The following is a 17,758-nucleotide window of genomic DNA, read 5'->3' on the forward strand; positions in this document are numbered from 1 at the left end:
ATGTCGCGGCTGCAGCACACTTGGATCACTATGGATGAGCAGTATGGAGATACTATGTGGATTCAATTTTGTGTTCTTGGACGTTAGTCTGGGGCGCCGTCTGCCATTAGGTGTGCTAGCCGCTCCCCCCGCCGATCTCCGCAAGGGATGTGAGCACTCTAAAACTTCACCAGGGCCTCCGTCAGCATATGGGTGAGTAGATAATGGCTGAATTTTCATCCGTCAGCATATGGGTGAGTAGATAATGGCTGAATTTTCATTTTTGGGTGCACTATCCCTTTAAAACTTTGATGTGACAGTCCCCTAAAAATTAACTTAGACTACAAATAAATGATGTGCTGTGACGTTTCCTTAATACACGTGAGTATAATTAGATGTGTAAGGTAAGATTTTTAAAGGGTTTTAGCATTTGGTTTCCTCCAGAGCAGCACAACAGTTTAAGACCTGGATAAGCATTCATATGCATCGTACCACCCAGTCCTTTTTATTGATGGCTCCTGGAACATTTGAAGCTCTAAGTGTTTGGCTGATAGATCCAACTCTGGCTAATGGGCCAACTGTTTTAACATTTTCCTCCACAGCTCAGATATCTCTCTGTTTATCCGTCAGGCCTTTGAAGCAGAGGAGCCTGCTGTAGAAGAAGAGCTGGAGGCAGACAAAGGAATTTCACAACCTGAACCAGAACCTGAGCAAAGCTCTGAAAATCAGCATCCGGAAACCTCCATCACTCCAGACCAGGCATCACTGCTGCCTTCCTCTCACCCTGTCTCTGAACTTGCTGCTGAGCTTGAAGATAATGCAAACACCATCAACCTTCAGGACAACATCCCAGATAAGCAAGATATTATTACCAACAGGTTTGTTTAATTTTTTTTCTGTTCAGTTCATTCAGTCAGTCAGTTATTTGGAAAAATGGCACCAAAATGCATTCTCTGCTGCAGTGCTTCCCCTTTATGTATAAGTAGTTTAGCTGCTATGTAAAAATCTCCCAATATGCAATAAACTCACTAATATAACATCTTGGTGATGATAATACCAGTATAATTTTTGATATCAAATGAAAAATTCATATCATGACACACATGAGATATTCGGCTTGTTGACATAATAACATCATACTGTTACCCACGGCAACAACAAGCATGGCTGAAAGCTAAATTATTACCGACTCCGCGGAGGTTCCACAAAGAGAAGCAGCTTCAGTAGTGTGGAATAAACTGTGGCGTCCTGAATGTTTTATGAACAGCCCCGGACTTCTCAGACTCTTTTAATGACTTACCGCTCAGAGGGAACTCATTCAACGGCTCCTCTGGCAGCAGCACAGCGTCTCTTCCTCTCCTCTCTCACCGTGCACACACAGGAGTCGGTGTCGTCAAGTGATTTTGTCATAAATGTAAACTTATGTGATGTTCGCGGCTCGACAAAAAACTCCATATATGTGAATGTGTGATAGTTGTGGTATCATGACAGCCTGTCACAGGTTACAGCGTGATGATTAGAGGAGAAATGGCAGAGCATAAAGGTCCAGGTGGAAAAAAACAACTCAGTCATTTAGGATTTTACTAAAAGAAGTAAATCACCTGTTGATTTATAGATATATAGATCCCAGGGGACATTTTTTGTATTTGGGAGATGTTTAAATGTGTAATTTGTGGTAGATTTTATTTTGTTGAACTATTCATATTGTATACAGAATATGAATCTCACTCTGAGTTACTGTTGTTGTTTACAAAGTAAAGAAATGAGAGATAATTTTAGTTTTTACTGAATATTTGAAGGCAGCTGGTTAACATGTAAAACTATCTCAACCTGAATGATCAAGATAATATTTTGGGGCCATATCGCCCACCCCTAGTACGAACATCTGTCTAAAAGCCCTTCTGCTGTCAGTGGACGCACTAATTATCTTTTAGCAGAGCAAAATAAATGCACGTCAGCACCACTGCTGGAAAAAATCCTCTCGAAACGGTTTTGCTGTATCTGAGTCTGGTGTTTCAGAAAATGTGAGCAAGATCTTTTATTTTTCCTTAATGTTTTTCTGCAAATGAAAGCTCTTCAAAAGAGTAACATGGATTGTTTTTTAATTTCAGTGTTTCAGATGATGCGGTTGACGTAGCTGCACCCGAGGTCATTGATTCTGACCTGCCTCCAGCTGACTGTGAGGAGGAGAAGAACCCATATGACAATGATAGGTGGGTACAGTGAATCGTGTGCCCTACTTTGTGAGCTAAAAATATCTAAGTAACATTTCTCTTGCATTGTTTTCAAGTTGGCTTTAACTGTTAGCTGTGATCCTGACCACAACACTGTTTGGTTGCAGTTCAAGTGAAAAGTCTAGTGGGCTCTGACACAATACAACACTGCTTTGTTTTCCATTCCCACAGCAGTCCTCCAATTGTTCTGGAGAACACTTCCAATGTTCACACTGCAGGTACTAAAACCCACACGGACCCACCTCTGACTTCTAAGACTGGTCCTGGCACACAGCCTCTAGAGGCCAACACCTCACACATGCTGAAAAAGCAGGTAAGGAACTCAGATACAGTGCGATCTATTTTCCTCTCTCCACCAAAGGAGGTGCCCCAGCTCTCATTTTCTCATTATCTCTGACAGGACCCGAGCTCCCCTGTTACCACAGGCACAGATTCCAGTCCGAGCAGCAAAGACCCCGAGGACATCCCCACTTTTGATGAGTGGACGCGGAAGATGATGGAGGTCGAGAATGAAAAGAGTAAGTTTATCCTTTGAAGGAATACTTCATCCCCTGAATGATCGTTTGTATATCAATTACTCACCATGTGTTCAGTTGAATTTGTGAAGACAGGGTTGTTTTTCTCACCTGCCTCTATGGTGCGTAAAGAATCCAAAAACTGAAAATAATATGGATGAATTGAATCGTAAGGGTCGGTGTTTAACAACAGCAAAACTATCAAACTCTCACACAGCTTGTGCAGTATAATCCAAGTCTCATTCATCCAGTCGTATGCTCAGTACTTCCCAAACAGACAACTCTTTCAAGAGGGAACTGAGCTAAAAGTGAAATAGATCTATGCTCTCTCCAAAGCCAGACTCCATTAACAAAAACAATAATTTTACACTGGAGCTGCTGGTCTACTGCCGCCTCGATCAGTTGGTTTATTTATGTTTGTGTGACTTTGGTGAATCCGAACTAACCCTTTAAAACACCAAAGTCACACAATAGCACAAACAAACTATCAGTAGTTGGGCAGCAGTAGACCGTCACCTCCCTTTGTCAGCTAGTTAAAATTACTGCTTTTGTCAATGGAGTCTGGCATTGAAGAGAGCTTAGATAAGTTTCACTTTTCGCTCAGTTCCCTGTTGTAAAAGGGTGTCTGTTTGGGAAGTACTGAGCATAGAACTGGATAAATGAGTCTTGGATTATACTGCACGAGTTGTGCAAACAGAAGGACATGATATTTAGGAGGTACAGGCCCCCTTTTATTTCACTTTATCAAAATTTTGTTTAGTTTTTGCATTCTTGGTCATATGGAGGCATGCACGAAATTCCTCATGAATTCACTGTAACACAGGGCGGGTAAATTATATACAAATGCTAATTTTGAGGGTTGAAGTATTCCTTTAAATTGTGTTAAGAGTGATGATCCAGAACCCAAGGACTGAATTTTAAAACTTAATTATAATGTTCTTCCTCTCAAAAGCTCAGTCTACTCATTCTTCCAACAACGGGGCTCCTCACACGGTGAAGAAGGTCCAGAAGAACTTTAATAACTACGCCTCAGTGGAGTGTGGAGCTAAGATCCTTGGCGCTAACCCAGAGGCAAAGGTACTAAATATACATATATATATATATGTATATATGATACCACATCCGAATGAGGAATCTGCCTACTGTGGTAGATGTTGACATAATGACAAATATAAACGCATAGTGATTTTGTTTCTTACAGAGCACTTCAGCCATACTGAGGGAGAACATGGACTTGTACATGTTAAACCCCTGTAGTAATAAAATCTGGTATGTAGTATGAAAGAACTAAGAGCATTTCTTCTCAGCACCACCTAAAGCCAGTTTTTGAAGCCTTGTCTCTCATTCTCGCTCAGGTTCATCATTGAGCTCTGTGAGCCCATCCAGGTGAAGCAGCTGGACATCGCTAACTTTGAGTTATTCTCTTCTACGCCCAAGGACTTTCTCGTCTCCATCAGTGACAGGTATGCACAGCAGTTACTATACATACAGTATCAACCAGTATATTACCAATGTTGAGATTGTTTTAATTTACTTTCGGCTGAACCGCAGTAAAGCGGGGGCCAGCCCTATAAAGAGGAAAGCCAGTCATTATGTGAAGTCACACCATTGGACGGTGGTGTTGATATTTCCTCATTTGCTGTTTCACTTTCAAAATGAATAGGCGTCACACTGTTTTCAATTCTAACATCTTTGCCACCACAGGAAGAAATCAAAACATTCTGTGATCAATCATACGGTACATGGAAAGCTATTAAAATCAATATAAGTCCAATTTTCCCTGCCATTTGATATTTTTAATAAAGTTTTTTGTAAGCAGTCAGCATTTCTGAACACTCCTCTACGTGCATTCACATATGTGCCAAAATGCTGTCTTGTACTGCGACTACAATGCAAGTGTGCGCCTTTTTACACCAGCCGTGGCCAGAGGCATTATGTTTTTAGGCTCATCCGTCTCATTCTCGTGAACATGGTATCTTAAGAACACCTTGAGGGAATTTACTCTTATTTAGCACAAACGTCCACTTGGACTCAGCGATAAACTTATCGTGCGTTCCAATACCCATACCTATACTATATAGTATACCAGAGGAATATTTAGTATGCCCCAGTACATAGTATGTTAAATGCAGTGTGCCAAAAATACCAGGATGTTCTGCTACATCCAGTTGGGCGCTTTTCTGGCTATTCTGACCCACAATCCACTGCGCAGCGGACAATACGTCACAATTACTGAGCTGCAAAAAAATATTACAGGGTGACAGTTCATTAAAAGCTGATTGACAGATGTTAGTAGCGCCAATGATGGATGACGGCGCATTTAAGTGACTGATGACCAGTCGAACAGTAACAATAGGAGCATTAATTGCTTAATTGAATAAGATAATCATAAATATAACCAACAACAAAAGGGCTTAAGTATTATATAATAATAACAGAGAAATGTATAGCCCATGTAATCTTACCATCGTGAATATAATATATTAGAATGTACAATGTATGCAGTTATTACCTGTTGCAAAATAGCGACATCAGAGCTCTCCGGGTTGAGCTCCGTCTCTGGCGAGTTTAGAGTCAAAGTTGAGGTTGTAATGTTATGAGACAGTAGCATGTCTCGATTGTGTGCATACTGCATGCACTATGTACTTTTTTTAGGACAGTTGTAATACCTACTAAAAGATAAGGTATGCAATTCGTAACGCACCGTGATTAGACATTGCTGTTGAGTTTTCAAATGTATTTCTTTGGCGCTTGGAGCACCACAAGCTGAGTGACATCTAGTTCCATTATATCGCAGAGAGAAGGCAGACATCTCTATTACCTGGACCACTACAGAAAACTGCAGACAAACATTTCATATCCAGATATTCACATTATAGACACTTCCACAAACTCACTGAACTGACCACGTTGTGTAAATCTGCTCCTGTAGATATCCGACAAACAAGTGGCTGAAGCTGGGAACCTTTCATGCCCGGGATGAACGCACAGTCCAGAGCTTCCCATTGGACGAGCACCTCTATGCTAAATATGTGAAGGTGAGTTTATCTAGTTAGAATACAATGTCTCTGTCTCTATTACATGCTAGAGTAGTCTCTTAATGCAACTATTCAGCTGTTTTGTACACGTTCACGTACTCTCTGACTGGAAGTTTGGCCCCTTCACTGTTGTTCCTCTTTTTCCTTATAGTTACATTGTGTATGGTCTGTAGAGCAGTAACAGTTTCAACATTGATCATATGATACATTATTGTGTATAAGAGCTTCATTCTAGATTTGAACATTTGGTCATTTTCCCCTCTAGAGTGACTCGAATAAAAGCCAGCATCCACTCTCTGGTCCTGTTTTGAATGCATGTATACATCTCTTTAATTTTTTCTCTTTTTTCTGTCTCTCTTGCTTCAGATGTTCACCAAGTACATAAAGGTTAGCCTGCTTTTCTTGTAGAGGTCTGTGGTTGAACGAGCTGAATAGTAACCGTGGAGGGGGATGTTGTTTTTGTCTTTTGTCTAAATGGTGTGATCAACTCATTCAGATCTAACTTGCTGTGCTAGCTGCTAACTCACTCTAACTCTAACTCTTAATGAATACTCTGTGAATACAATCTCAACTCAACTCAACTCAAACTTTATTGTCAATCATATGACACATAATAAACATTTGATAAGAGATGAAATGATACCCACCAGTTGTCACTCAAATGAATAAAGCATAGTGTGTCAAATGATCCAGTTACTGTACATTGAGATGTTCCTCATGTTCTCATCACCAATCAACCCATTGTATTGATTTTACAACAAAACAAAATCACTGCTTTGCTGTTTTAAAAAAAACCCAAAAAAAACACTGCTGATAGGCTTTATGTGCGTGCGGTACAATTCAACACTCGTGTCCATATAAAATCTGAATAATGGTACATTTTTTTCTATTTTTTAGGTAGAGCTGGTCTCTCACTTTGGCTCTGAACATTTCTGCCCTCTCAGTCTCATAAGGTATGTGGTATTCAGGCAATGTCAAGTTTTTCTAACATACTTTTAACAAGATTTTAATATTGTAAGCTGTTTTAAAAAGGAAGTAAGAAACCTTCCTAGGAGAACAAAGATGGGGTGCTATTTTAACCATCTATAGCGCATGGACTAAAGCAGTGGTTCCCAACTGGTCTAGCCATGTGGTCCAGATTTCTCCTTAGTCATTACTTCAAGGTCCACACAGTTTAATACAGTCAGTGTCATACTTTTGTTTGGCCGTGTCGTCGAGCTAGTTTACTGTCTGTGTCAAGTCGCTATCGGTTAGTCACTCACTCTCCAGCAGGAAACTGCACTTCAAAATAAAAGCTTTGTGCTGGAAATTCACTGTTTTTAAAATTAAGTGGGTTTTTTTAATTTTTTTTTATTGTTTTTAACAAACTTCACACGTTTGCAAGTCACTTGTGGTCCATTTAGAAGGACCTGCGACCCATTTTTGGACCCTGATACAGTTGAGAACCACTGGTCTAAAGTTCATGGTCCAAGTGCATTTAAGGCGTGTCCAGCTCCACTTTTGCTAAACAAATGGCGCATTAACTGGGTGCAAAGTAAGGCGCAAGGGGCAAAAGAGTTGTATTTAGTCCTTTAGTTAATCGTACGAGGAATGACCTCAAGGAAACAAAACAAGATACAGATACATACTTGATGTTGTTGTACCCAGCATTTGACTGTGGCATATGAAGGGCCGCTGTGATGTAAAGTATTGAGCATATCTTGGTGGATTTCAGACAGTGACATTCCTTTGAGATGAAGATATTTGATCACTGCATGATATTCCAGTTTCTCTATTTTCAACAAATCACTGACCACTATTCACTTCAAGAATCTGCAAAAATAAAACAAGAAGAGTTCGAAACATGAACATGGTTATTGATAATAAAGAAAGGTAGTAGATTATAAAAAATATAATTTGGCTTGCCTAGTTACCCATTTTCTGGGTTAGGCTCAAAACTTTTCAGTCACCCCACGTAGGTGTGTTTTGGGTGTAACATGAATTCAACCAGTCACACTGTCATCTCTGGTATTTACATGGCAGATTCGGCAAATTGGAGAAGCAAGCGGTTTTCTGCTGAAAGTAATGCAGCAAATATTGTGGAACATTTAAGCAGCAAAACTACAAACTGTAGTTATAAACTTGACAGAGGAAACAGAGCTGAATGTTTAGCTTCTGAAACAATCTGAAGGGACGCTGCTCCTCGTGTGTAAATGTGCGCAGCATCTCTCTTAATGGCCAGTTGGACAGCAGCTCCGCATTGCGTGTAAGATAGGGCCCATGACAGTAAAAGCAGGATGTAGATGTTTTTATTTTATATTTCAATCAAAACTAGTTGACTTAAAAGAGCGTTATCCAAAATGTTTGTGTAATAGTTGGCATGTGGTCAGTTCACCCTAACCCCCGACCACGCTGTCAAACCTCTTGGTGGGAACAAGGAGAGCTGATGCAACTGTTAGCAGCTGGTCTCTACAAAATGTAGAGATAAATCTGTCTGAAACTTGCACACAGAAAAGTTGGCAGATACTGAAATGGTCTCATGTTGAGAAAAGGAGCAGCTGTTGAAGGACTCTCTCATACTGTATATGACCTGTGTGTGTGTGTGTGTGTGTGTGTGTGTGTTGTAGGCTCTCAGTGTAGCTCTCTGCCCCCTGCAGGCTGTTAAAGACTTGGGAATGGACTATTTTTAAGTGGCTGATAAGGCAGATTATGTTTCACTGTTACATGAGCTTGGTTATCGAATGATTTTGATGTTGCCAGGGTGTTTGGCACAAGCATGGTGGAAGAGTACGAGGAGATCGCTGATCCAGCAGAAAGACCAGATGATCAGGATGATGATTTGGGTAAGAACCGATAATATCATATTTAATTCAGTTGGAATTATTATTATTATTATCATCCTTTTAAATTTTTGTCATGAGACTGATGTGTGTTGTTTAATGCACTGCTCCCTGCAGATTATCCTCCTGGATACGCACCTGGTGAAGTCAAGTTATCCAAGAACCTGATTGGATCAGCAAAGGGTAAGTATAGCAAACAGATAGATTTCTGCTGCATGCAGATGTCTGCAATGATCTCTGTCCTGACTTCTAATTCTGGTGTATACATTTTCTCTTCAGATGTCATCTTGAACATGGTAAATAACATTGCCGTCAATGTTCTCGGTGGAAGCCCAGAAATGCAAGGTAACACAATCTGCCTCATAATAACAAGTAATAATTAAGTTGTACCTCAGTCAACTTTACATCTCTGCCCAGTAGTTTGTCTTACAACCTCTGTGTTTTAAAAGAGATGCAGTCACTATTTTACTTTCCTGACTTTTCAATTGTTGACAATATGTTGGCAACATATTTGTGTTTTTTAGGCAACCTTTCATCACAGGAAGTGAACATGACTGAGCCATCATCCCAACTTGAAACTACCCCTCAAACTACCACTACAGACCTCACCTCAGTGTGAGTACATGTCATGAGCCTGATTACATCTTTGATAACATTTAAGTTAACCTTCAACAAACCTTAACTCTACAGTAAAACTGACTTAATGTTAAAGATGGGGTAGGTAGGTTTCTGAAAAAATTCACACTCCTCCTGCAGCTCTACCCTCTCTGTCAGAAGCCCCTCCCACCAGACGAGCACAAGCATACGCACATGCTTCATACAGTAACCCAGTGTTTCTCATTCCATATATTGATTTTCTTTGTTGTTTTTTGTTTCTTGCTATTTAAAATGGGTAAAATCTTATTTCATTGTAGAGCTGCATGCGGTGCATCAATTCACATAGCCCCTCCTTGCACTGCTCTTTCGCTGTTTATCAGACCACAAATAAGAATTTGTGAGAATTAGCTAGCTAGTGCACCCCATGGTCCATCAGCCTTTCTCCCCGCTACTAGGATACCATGTCGTCGGTAGGAGAGCGGGCCACAGCTCTGGAGACGAACCTTCAGTCAGCAGCTGTAGCAACTTGAATTCAACCAGCCCAAAATCCCCAGCGCTTGGGGTCACAGCGGGCTGGTAGGTAGTGGCAGTGACAGGTCTAACCTGTGTAATGGCAGCAACAGAAAGTTTGGGGTTTGCACTAGCTGAATTCAAGTTGCTGCAGCTGCTCTAACTGAAGGCCTGTGTCTGAAAAGCCTTTTCAGATGCTAGACTGTGATTCAAGGCCCCTTGCTAGCTACATAAACATGAACTTGAATTAGCTGCAGCTGTGCATTAGCCATGTGCCTTTGGCTCTGGTTAGCGTAAGGCTAAACTGTTAGCAAAATTTTCGCTCCATCTCTGAAACACTTTGCCAATATTAGTTTATTTAGTTTATTGCTAGACCATCTTCTGGATAAGTCCATATTCCATTGTTGGGTTTGCATTGCAGTGTAGAGTTGTTGCCACTGCTGGAATAGCAACTTTTTGGCCAACATCTCCCATCACAGGCGAGATTTTCTAAAGCCTGAAAACAGAGCCAAGAGGAGGTGCAGAAGTCGAGTTTTTTCTCAGACCACTTTAATTACAATATGCTCAAAGGACAATATGAAATGATGCCAATAAAAAAAAAACTTGGCTACCCCAGCTTTAATTTCATGATATTGACAGATTGAAATGTTATTCATAATGTTAGAAGGGAGGGAAAATGATACATGTGACCTACTGTCATGAATGCTTTGAGACTTAAAATCTCATACACATTTACAAGTCTATTTGTGTGTGGGTTGGAATGTTTGTGCAAGCTGATAGTGGTATGAAATGAAAACCTTACACACTAATGTGAGTAGTTATGCTTTGTCAAATCTAGTATCTTTTATTGGCTTCTCATATCTTGAAATCTGCTTTTCCATTAACCAGTGCTTTGTGAAATAATGGAAGAGGTTGCTGTATGTGCTCTTTTCTCTCCAGTCCAGACACACAAGTGGAAGAGGTTTTACCAGACCCTGATATCCCTGAAACTGTAGCCCCATCCTCAGAGACCTCTGAGCCAGAGACGCCTACCGAAGATACAAGCAAACAAGAGCTCCCCCCAGTGGAGGAAAAAATAATCATTCCTTTAGAGAAAGATGAAGAAGAGCCCATCAGCTCTACAATCATCCTTTTGGATAAGGAGGAGGAGTTGGATGAAGAAAAGGAGAAAAGGGATCAACATAAGCGACAACAAAAAATCCAGAACTACTGTTCACTACTTCCTTCTCTTTCTTCCTCGTGCTCTTGTGCAGCATCCCTCCAGGAGTATCTGCATAGGCAGTGTTCAGCTCTGCTCTCCAAAAAACGGAGATGCCAAATTGTGAACAGAAAGCAAACGATTCCTCCCATCCAAACACCCACTTGGCACCTACCCCCATCCCCATCTGCTTGCCCTGAACCCGAGCAGCACCATAGTGAGGTACACCAGCCCCATGAACAAGAACAAGCCTCTGAACAGGAGCCAGAGAGCGGAGCCAGCCCGGCGGAAACGCCTCCGGGGAAAACAGTCGAATCTCATAAAGAGTCTATGTCCGAACCTCCTCTGCTGGAGCCCAGTCAAACCTCGAACCTCCCCACACCCAGTGCCACTGACTTATCCTCTGCCAAAGCTACCCCTATTGTGGAGACACCACAGCTGTCTTCTGAGGAACCAGTGAGGGAGCTGAAGCCAGAAAAGAGCCAGGATGTGCTGGCTGAAGAGAAGCACATTGAGCCTTCAGTGTCTCTTAGTAGCTCCGTCTCTGTAAAACCTGGTGTCAGTGCCACAGTGGATGTCGCCTCAGTGGCACCAACAGAGAAGTCTGACATTGAGGTTTCTAAACCAGAGATAAACACCCCCATCCAAACCCCAGAAAAGACAGATGAATCCCAAGTTCTCCATCCCACCACCCCCCCTCAGTTAGAGCATCACCCTGACCCTCCAGTTGTCCCTGACAGTAGTACTGTTCCCACTGAGCCTACCCACCCTGCTCCAGACACCATTACAGAACTTGAGCCCTCTGGTGGTCCCCTGGTCATCACAGAAAATAAGATCGAGGATTTTGCCGAAGACATCACTACATCATCAACTGGCAAACCTTCCTCGCCTACCACACCGTCCCTCTCAGACATCTATGCAGAGCCCCCCAACGGCACGGAGCAGAACGGGAACCCAGTGCACGGCTCCAGCCAGAAGGAGTCTGTGTTCATGAGACTCAACAACCGCATCAAGGCCCTGGAGATGAACATGTCACTGAGTGGACGCTACCTGGAGCAGCTAAGCCAGAGGTGAGAGATGGGGAGATGGTTGTTGTTGTTCATGTATAAACTGAGTAAAAACTGAAATTAAGATTTCTTCCTGCATGATTTGATTCAAGGTATCGAAAGCAGATGGAGGAGATGCAGAAGGCTTTCAACAAAACCATCATTAAACTCCAGAACACGTCTAGAATAGCAGAGGAGCAGGTGAGCAATTAAGGAGCACAAATGTTAGTCCAGACAGTTGCCATGTAGAGTAGGGATGCACCGATTTATCTGCAGAACATCAGTATCAGTCAATGTTCGCCTTGTTGACTGCTATCGGCTTATTTGCAAATGGGATGACATTCACAGATGGCAGTGGCCGATGCTTTTCTGTTGGGTCACATCAATTTTGAGCAGGCTAGAAAGCGGGGCTTGACACTAACAGTGTCCTGTCATCCTGGAGACAATAGAAAATGTGTTTGAGACAAACGCAGATCCTTCTCGGGACGCCTTCAGGGCGAAAAGACGCGATAAACTCACTGTTAATGCTACACTGTGAACGACAAATCCTTGTTGACATCAACAGGAGGAGAGCTAGTTCACATTAGCTGTTAGCACAAACTAACAGCCGATAGACGTTGCATTGAGTTGCTTTATGATGCGTTCAAGCTCTGTTCAGTAAAAATGAGCATGTAATCATGATGTGTTCAAATATAATCAAGTAAAATGTAGTTTTTGGTAAGAAACTTAAATAAATACAGTTGTTTGATGGAGAAATTTGTTGTTTTCAAAGAAATATGAAATAGATATTAGAGAAGTAATTATAAGATTAGATTAGATAACCCTGTCTTCGTCCCACAGCTGGGAAATTTGCAACAGGACAGCAGCAGAGGGACAGAGTGCAAACAGGAAGCATCATTAGAAAAAAACAAAGCAACAACAACACCAAATTGTTATTTTTAATGACGGTATCGTCCCAGAGTTTCACAGTCGGTGCATCCCTAACGTTAAGATACTTTTGTCTAATTTTGAGACGTTGCCCCAAAACTACTTTATTATATTGATTCAGAATGTAATTGAAAATCTTCCTAGGCTGAATACAACATTGTCACAGATTTTAGCTGCTTCTAAGTTTCAAATGTATTTTTCCAAAAGCTCTCTGCTTTAAGTTTGAAGCTGCACTAATCAGTATTTTTATATTAGCAATCAGTCAAATGACTGCATGTAAAAATGTTCACTCGTAGTGACAAATTTACAGAAAAAACAATACCTTCAAATATTTAAAACCATAACATACCATTTCAGTGATGTGACTGTGTGTGTGGTTGCTTAATTTGTTGTCCTTTTCGTCCCATAGGACCAGCGTCAGACTGAGTCCATTCATATGCTGCAGGGCCAGCTGGAGAATGTGACTCAGCTGGTTCTCAACCTGTCTGTCAGAGTCAGCCAGCTGCAGAATGAGGTAGATACAACGCTGCAGGCACAGAGCCTTCATCTGTAATCAGTTTTTTAGCATGATATCAAACTGAGTATATTTAGTCTTTTCCTGGGAACAAGTCATTACGGTGACACATGGGGGCTGACGCATAAATTGAGAAACATCTTTAAGGCCACTTAATCTGTTGGTACTGATTCAGCTTCCGAAATACCAGGGGTTTAACGGTACATGAAAGTCACAGTTTGGTTCATACCCTGCTTTAGGAGTCACAGATTGATGAATGAATGAATGAATACAAGAACTGTTACAGTCCTATGAAATACATGTATCATAAAATAAGAATTAATCCCACACTGGGGAAATTCACACGTTACAGCAGCTGCAAGAGTCAGAAGCAAGAGAATAAAGAGACTGAGTGATAAATAAGGATAAAAGTGCGACAATAATACAAATTAGATAAGATAAATATAGATAAGAAAAATATAAATCTGAATGTGTACATGTGGCATTGTTTCAGTCACAGATTTTCCTCAATGTATTTTTCTGTCTCTCATTTGTCACATCCGACATTGCGGCTGTTTCGCCAAGGATATAATCAGTGCTCTTTCTTTTAGGTTGCAGACAGGCAGAACTACCTTCTGCTGTCTCTGGTGGTGTGTCTGTGTCTTGGCCTGCTGCTGTGTGTCAACCACTGCCGCATCAACACAATTTCTCCAACCGCAGAACCAGAGCCACCCATACCTAAAAGCTACACCTACTGCTGTCCTGAAAGGTAGAAAGACAATCATACAGTTTTACTCACGACTTTAAATGTATATAATGACAAATACTACCATGTATGAATACTGTCTTTATAACAAGATTCAGCAGAGTAAAAATGAAATGTATCCTTAAGTACATGGTGGCAAAGAAAAAGCACTAGTGGAGAGGGTAAGTGCGAAGAAGCGCTGAGTGGCATCTCCAAATGGGCTCTAACAGCTAATGGGCAGAGGTTACTGTGCCTTGAACGGCTTCTACTCATTAAGCCAGTTTATTGATACAATTAATCATCAGGAGCAGCGCGGCTCGAATCTTAAATAATGACACAGCCATGACTCATATCTTAATAAAAGTGCTAAACGCTGTCTTTCTCCTCAACCATTACTGTTACCTTAATAGGCAGTTCTCTTCCTGTGATGAGACGGGCTTGAAGAGGAGCGCTTCCTATCCACTCATACACACACTCGCCACCACTGAAGGTACGGTTCCACTACATAAGTGTCATCACTGTAATCTGTTTCAAGGGTTCTCTCATACATCTCGGATAGCGGCTAATCAATCCAGAACTGAACCATTTTTCATCTTGGTAGAAATTAACCTCAGTCTTTGGCTCACAGGCCCTGAAATGCTGCACGCAGAGGAGACGCAGAGTCTTTGTCCAGCTAACAGAAAGGTGTGTAAAAATGAATTTTGAGTTGAGTTCATTCATATTATATGGGACTGATGTCACAGATTGATGTAGCGATCCAGATTCAATAGTCTGATGTTGGTTTCCATGCATAGTGTGCCTGGCATTCAGTCACAGAGCACTGGCTTGCCGTTTCCTTTACAATGGCTGTTTAAACGTGGGCCAAGAATGTGACTCTGGCTGTACTGGGACTGCTGCAAAGACACTACTGTAGTTAGCTACACTAGCATCTTTAACACGGTCGAGTTGCTGCTCCAACCCCACAACTCGTTGGGCGGATGAGAGTCCGCTGGCACATTGACATGCTCCTTGGATGGTCGCTCTTTCGACTGCAGTATGTTCATGAGCTGTGAGTGGTAATGTGGACACAGCATGGACGCTACAAAGAAGATCTGTGTTGATGGATTCACGTCCTCAACTCATTCATTGAGTAACATTACAAATTAACATTCCACCTTAAAAGTTGCAGGCAGTCGGCTCAGTGAATTAAGTTTTTTTTTTTCTCAGACTCCAGCTGCTGTGAGAGGCAGCAAAACATCATTTAGTTTTACAGTTATAAGTTACTAATATATGTAAAACTCTCCACAGTATGAACAGTGGTTACATGAGCTTCAAAACCAGCCTCAGCTCGGCCCGGAGCAGAGTGACCGTCCTCTGTTGACCAATCATCAGGCTGCAGTGTTCACAGCTCCACCTTTTAGTACCAGATCTGTGTGCTAGGTACCCCAACAGAGGGGGGACCAAAAATGGGGACGGTGCAGAACGGTTCAATCGGTACCATCCACAACTTTTCACAGTGGAAATGGGGAAAAAAGCGCACCGAACTGAACTGTACCGTACTGTACTGCTTTGTGGAAACAGGGTCAAAGAAACTGACACCGTATTTTACAAAAAGTATCGAAACTTGAAAGGTTCGATACTGTGAAAAGAATCAGTCTGCCAGTCACAAGTGAGAGTCATTCATGGTGCTCTCATTAAAGATTCATTCAAATGCTCTGCATGGTAACCATAGCAACTGCTCAACACTTGTTTTTAACTTATTTGATAGTGTAGATATTTATTTCTCTACACAGTTCCTGCACTTTTATTTAAAATACTCACAAAATCTTACGGAGTTGTCAATTTGCACTCTTTGAAATTCTCTTATTACTTTTGAACTCATGTATAGAAATTTTGCCACAGCAATTAGCGCTCCTACATCTGTTTAGTTCAAATAAATTGCTTTGGAATTTAAATTTAATGGAAAATTTGAAATGTAAATCGTAAGCAAAAAGAGCTCTGGTATCTGTAATGGATAGGATCTGGGAAAATAGTGAATCAGTTCATGTCTAGATGAATTAGTTGCATTACAGTTGTTAACAGCTCTTTCTCCCTATTCTTTCCCCACACAGAGGAGACGCCGTAAGATGAAACCCATGGAGAAAGTGGAGACTCTGAAACCTTCTTTTCACGCAGCTCCTGAACTGTGTAACGGAGCTGTTGTGTGTAACGGTGCACCCATCACCACAAACCCCACCCCCCTCACAAAAAGGTTACTTCCACCTCTGTTTAGAGACTCGCCATCAGAGGTCAGCTCGGAGGGCTCGTCACATTCAGACGACCCCTCCTTCTGTGGCATCACCAGAGCTTGCAGCCGGATCTGTGACGGGCTCCCTCCACCCAAGACCCGGGCGGAGAAACGGGCATTAAGACGCAGGCGTCCAAAGCCCAGCTGCGCGGTGGTAGACTTTCTTCAAGCCCCACGGAGGGACAGGAGCGAACCATTGCCCATCTCTACCATACAGGACATCATGAACAGGAAAACGGAGCAAAGCTCTGGGACATGTGGGGTGAACGTCGCCCTCTCGGGTCCTGTTTGACGGGACTCCACTCCTTCTCACTGACTGCTCAGCTCTTTCCAAAAGAGGACGGATGTTCATTTGTGTAGCCACAGGCAGCTCTGAGCTTCGACATGAGACAATCCCTTCACTCTTACTTTTGTTTTCTGTTCATGTTCTCGTCAGATGTTTATATTTGTTATACTTCACAGCAAAGAAATGTCTTCCCAGCTTTCCATTAAAGCTCTTTCTCTTTGGTTTGGAAACTGTGACTATTGACCCTAACAGAGTGATTCAATTGAGTTTTATGATCAACATGCTGCACACTGACCCTGTGAACAGCTTCTCTAGTGTGAAGAGATTCATGTTTGCTAAACACCTATCTCAGTTTTCCATCTGTATCTTTTTATTTCATAAAAATTTGGTTCTAAACCTGCTGATGGGACAAGCACAGGGCTTTTTCTGTCATCCGCTCACCTTCAGAATAAAAGCACAAAAATGTATTTTGGGTTTAAAAACAGAAGACATATCAAAGTATTTTTTATACTGACAGTGGAAAAATAGAGCTACAAGAATCACAATAAGAAACTTTTTCATGATATGTTCTATTATAACTTATTGATCCAGAGACCATGATGGAAAGAAAGACGGTCTTTTGCAACAACATAAAGGGAAAAATTCAATTTATTTTGCTGGAATAATCTCAAACACAGGATCCACTCAACCTCAAAATGAATTATTCTTACAAGAAAAGAGATTAATCTGTCATCAACTGCACTTAAGTCCAGTGGTTTGAGCAAATAGAAATAGTAAATTAAGATTAGATAAGATTAAATAAACTTTATTGTCCACCTCAGTTGAAGTTTGTCTTTGGCTTCTCCCAACCACAGCATAGGTACATACAAAAACATATAACACAATCAAAGGGATACAAATGTACATGATACAATAGTGCAAATAGGCAGGTAGCAGCAATAATTTACTTAAATTATAAAGGACAGCACATCTAATAAAATAACTTCAATGCCTATAAGGCACTGGAAATAAAGGACTTATTTTACAGGATTCAGCTGCTCCTTGGGACCATAAACTGACGGCCAGGAGCAGCTCAGACTCTTGAGTGTAATTGATATGAAGTGTC

General features: G+C 41.4%; 1 protein-coding gene across 2 annotated transcripts in view; it reads left to right on the forward strand.

Moving 5' to 3' along the window:
- The window catches only part of LOC126382820 (SUN domain-containing ossification factor-like), a 24,312-nt gene extending 7,423 nt beyond the window's left edge, over positions 1-16,889 (forward strand). The window contains exons 4-24 of one of the 2 annotated variants that reach the window (XM_050032905.1): positions 610-857; positions 2,091-2,192; positions 2,385-2,526; positions 2,614-2,731; positions 3,681-3,805; positions 3,930-3,997; positions 4,084-4,191; positions 5,661-5,766; positions 6,133-6,153; positions 6,664-6,719; positions 8,506-8,588; positions 8,703-8,768; positions 8,865-8,930; positions 9,110-9,200; positions 10,632-11,960; positions 12,050-12,137; positions 13,273-13,377; positions 13,968-14,125; positions 14,512-14,591; positions 14,730-14,785; positions 16,192-16,889. In XM_050032905.1, coding sequence (XP_049888862.1) covers positions 610-857; positions 2,091-2,192; positions 2,385-2,526; positions 2,614-2,731; positions 3,681-3,805; positions 3,930-3,997; positions 4,084-4,191; positions 5,661-5,766; positions 6,133-6,153; positions 6,664-6,719; positions 8,506-8,588; positions 8,703-8,768; positions 8,865-8,930; positions 9,110-9,200; positions 10,632-11,960; positions 12,050-12,137; positions 13,273-13,377; positions 13,968-14,125; positions 14,512-14,591; positions 14,730-14,785; positions 16,192-16,659 — 3,684 coding nt within the window. In that variant the 3' untranslated portion in view covers positions 16,660-16,889. The remainder of the gene's footprint in view (positions 1-609; positions 858-2,090; positions 2,193-2,384; positions 2,527-2,613; positions 2,732-3,680; positions 3,806-3,929; positions 3,998-4,083; positions 4,192-5,660; positions 5,767-6,132; positions 6,154-6,663; positions 6,720-8,505; positions 8,589-8,702; positions 8,769-8,864; positions 8,931-9,109; positions 9,201-10,631; positions 11,961-12,049; positions 12,138-13,272; positions 13,378-13,967; positions 14,126-14,511; positions 14,592-14,729; positions 14,786-16,191) is intronic. The other variant, XM_050032906.1, reaches the window with a different exon arrangement.
- Positions 16,890-17,758: the final 869 nt, after the last annotated feature.

Source organism: Epinephelus moara, chromosome 21 (assembly GCF_006386435.1).
Source record: "Epinephelus moara isolate mb chromosome 21, YSFRI_EMoa_1.0, whole genome shotgun sequence".
Classification (NCBI taxonomy): domain Eukaryota; kingdom Metazoa; phylum Chordata; class Actinopteri; order Perciformes; family Serranidae; genus Epinephelus; species Epinephelus moara.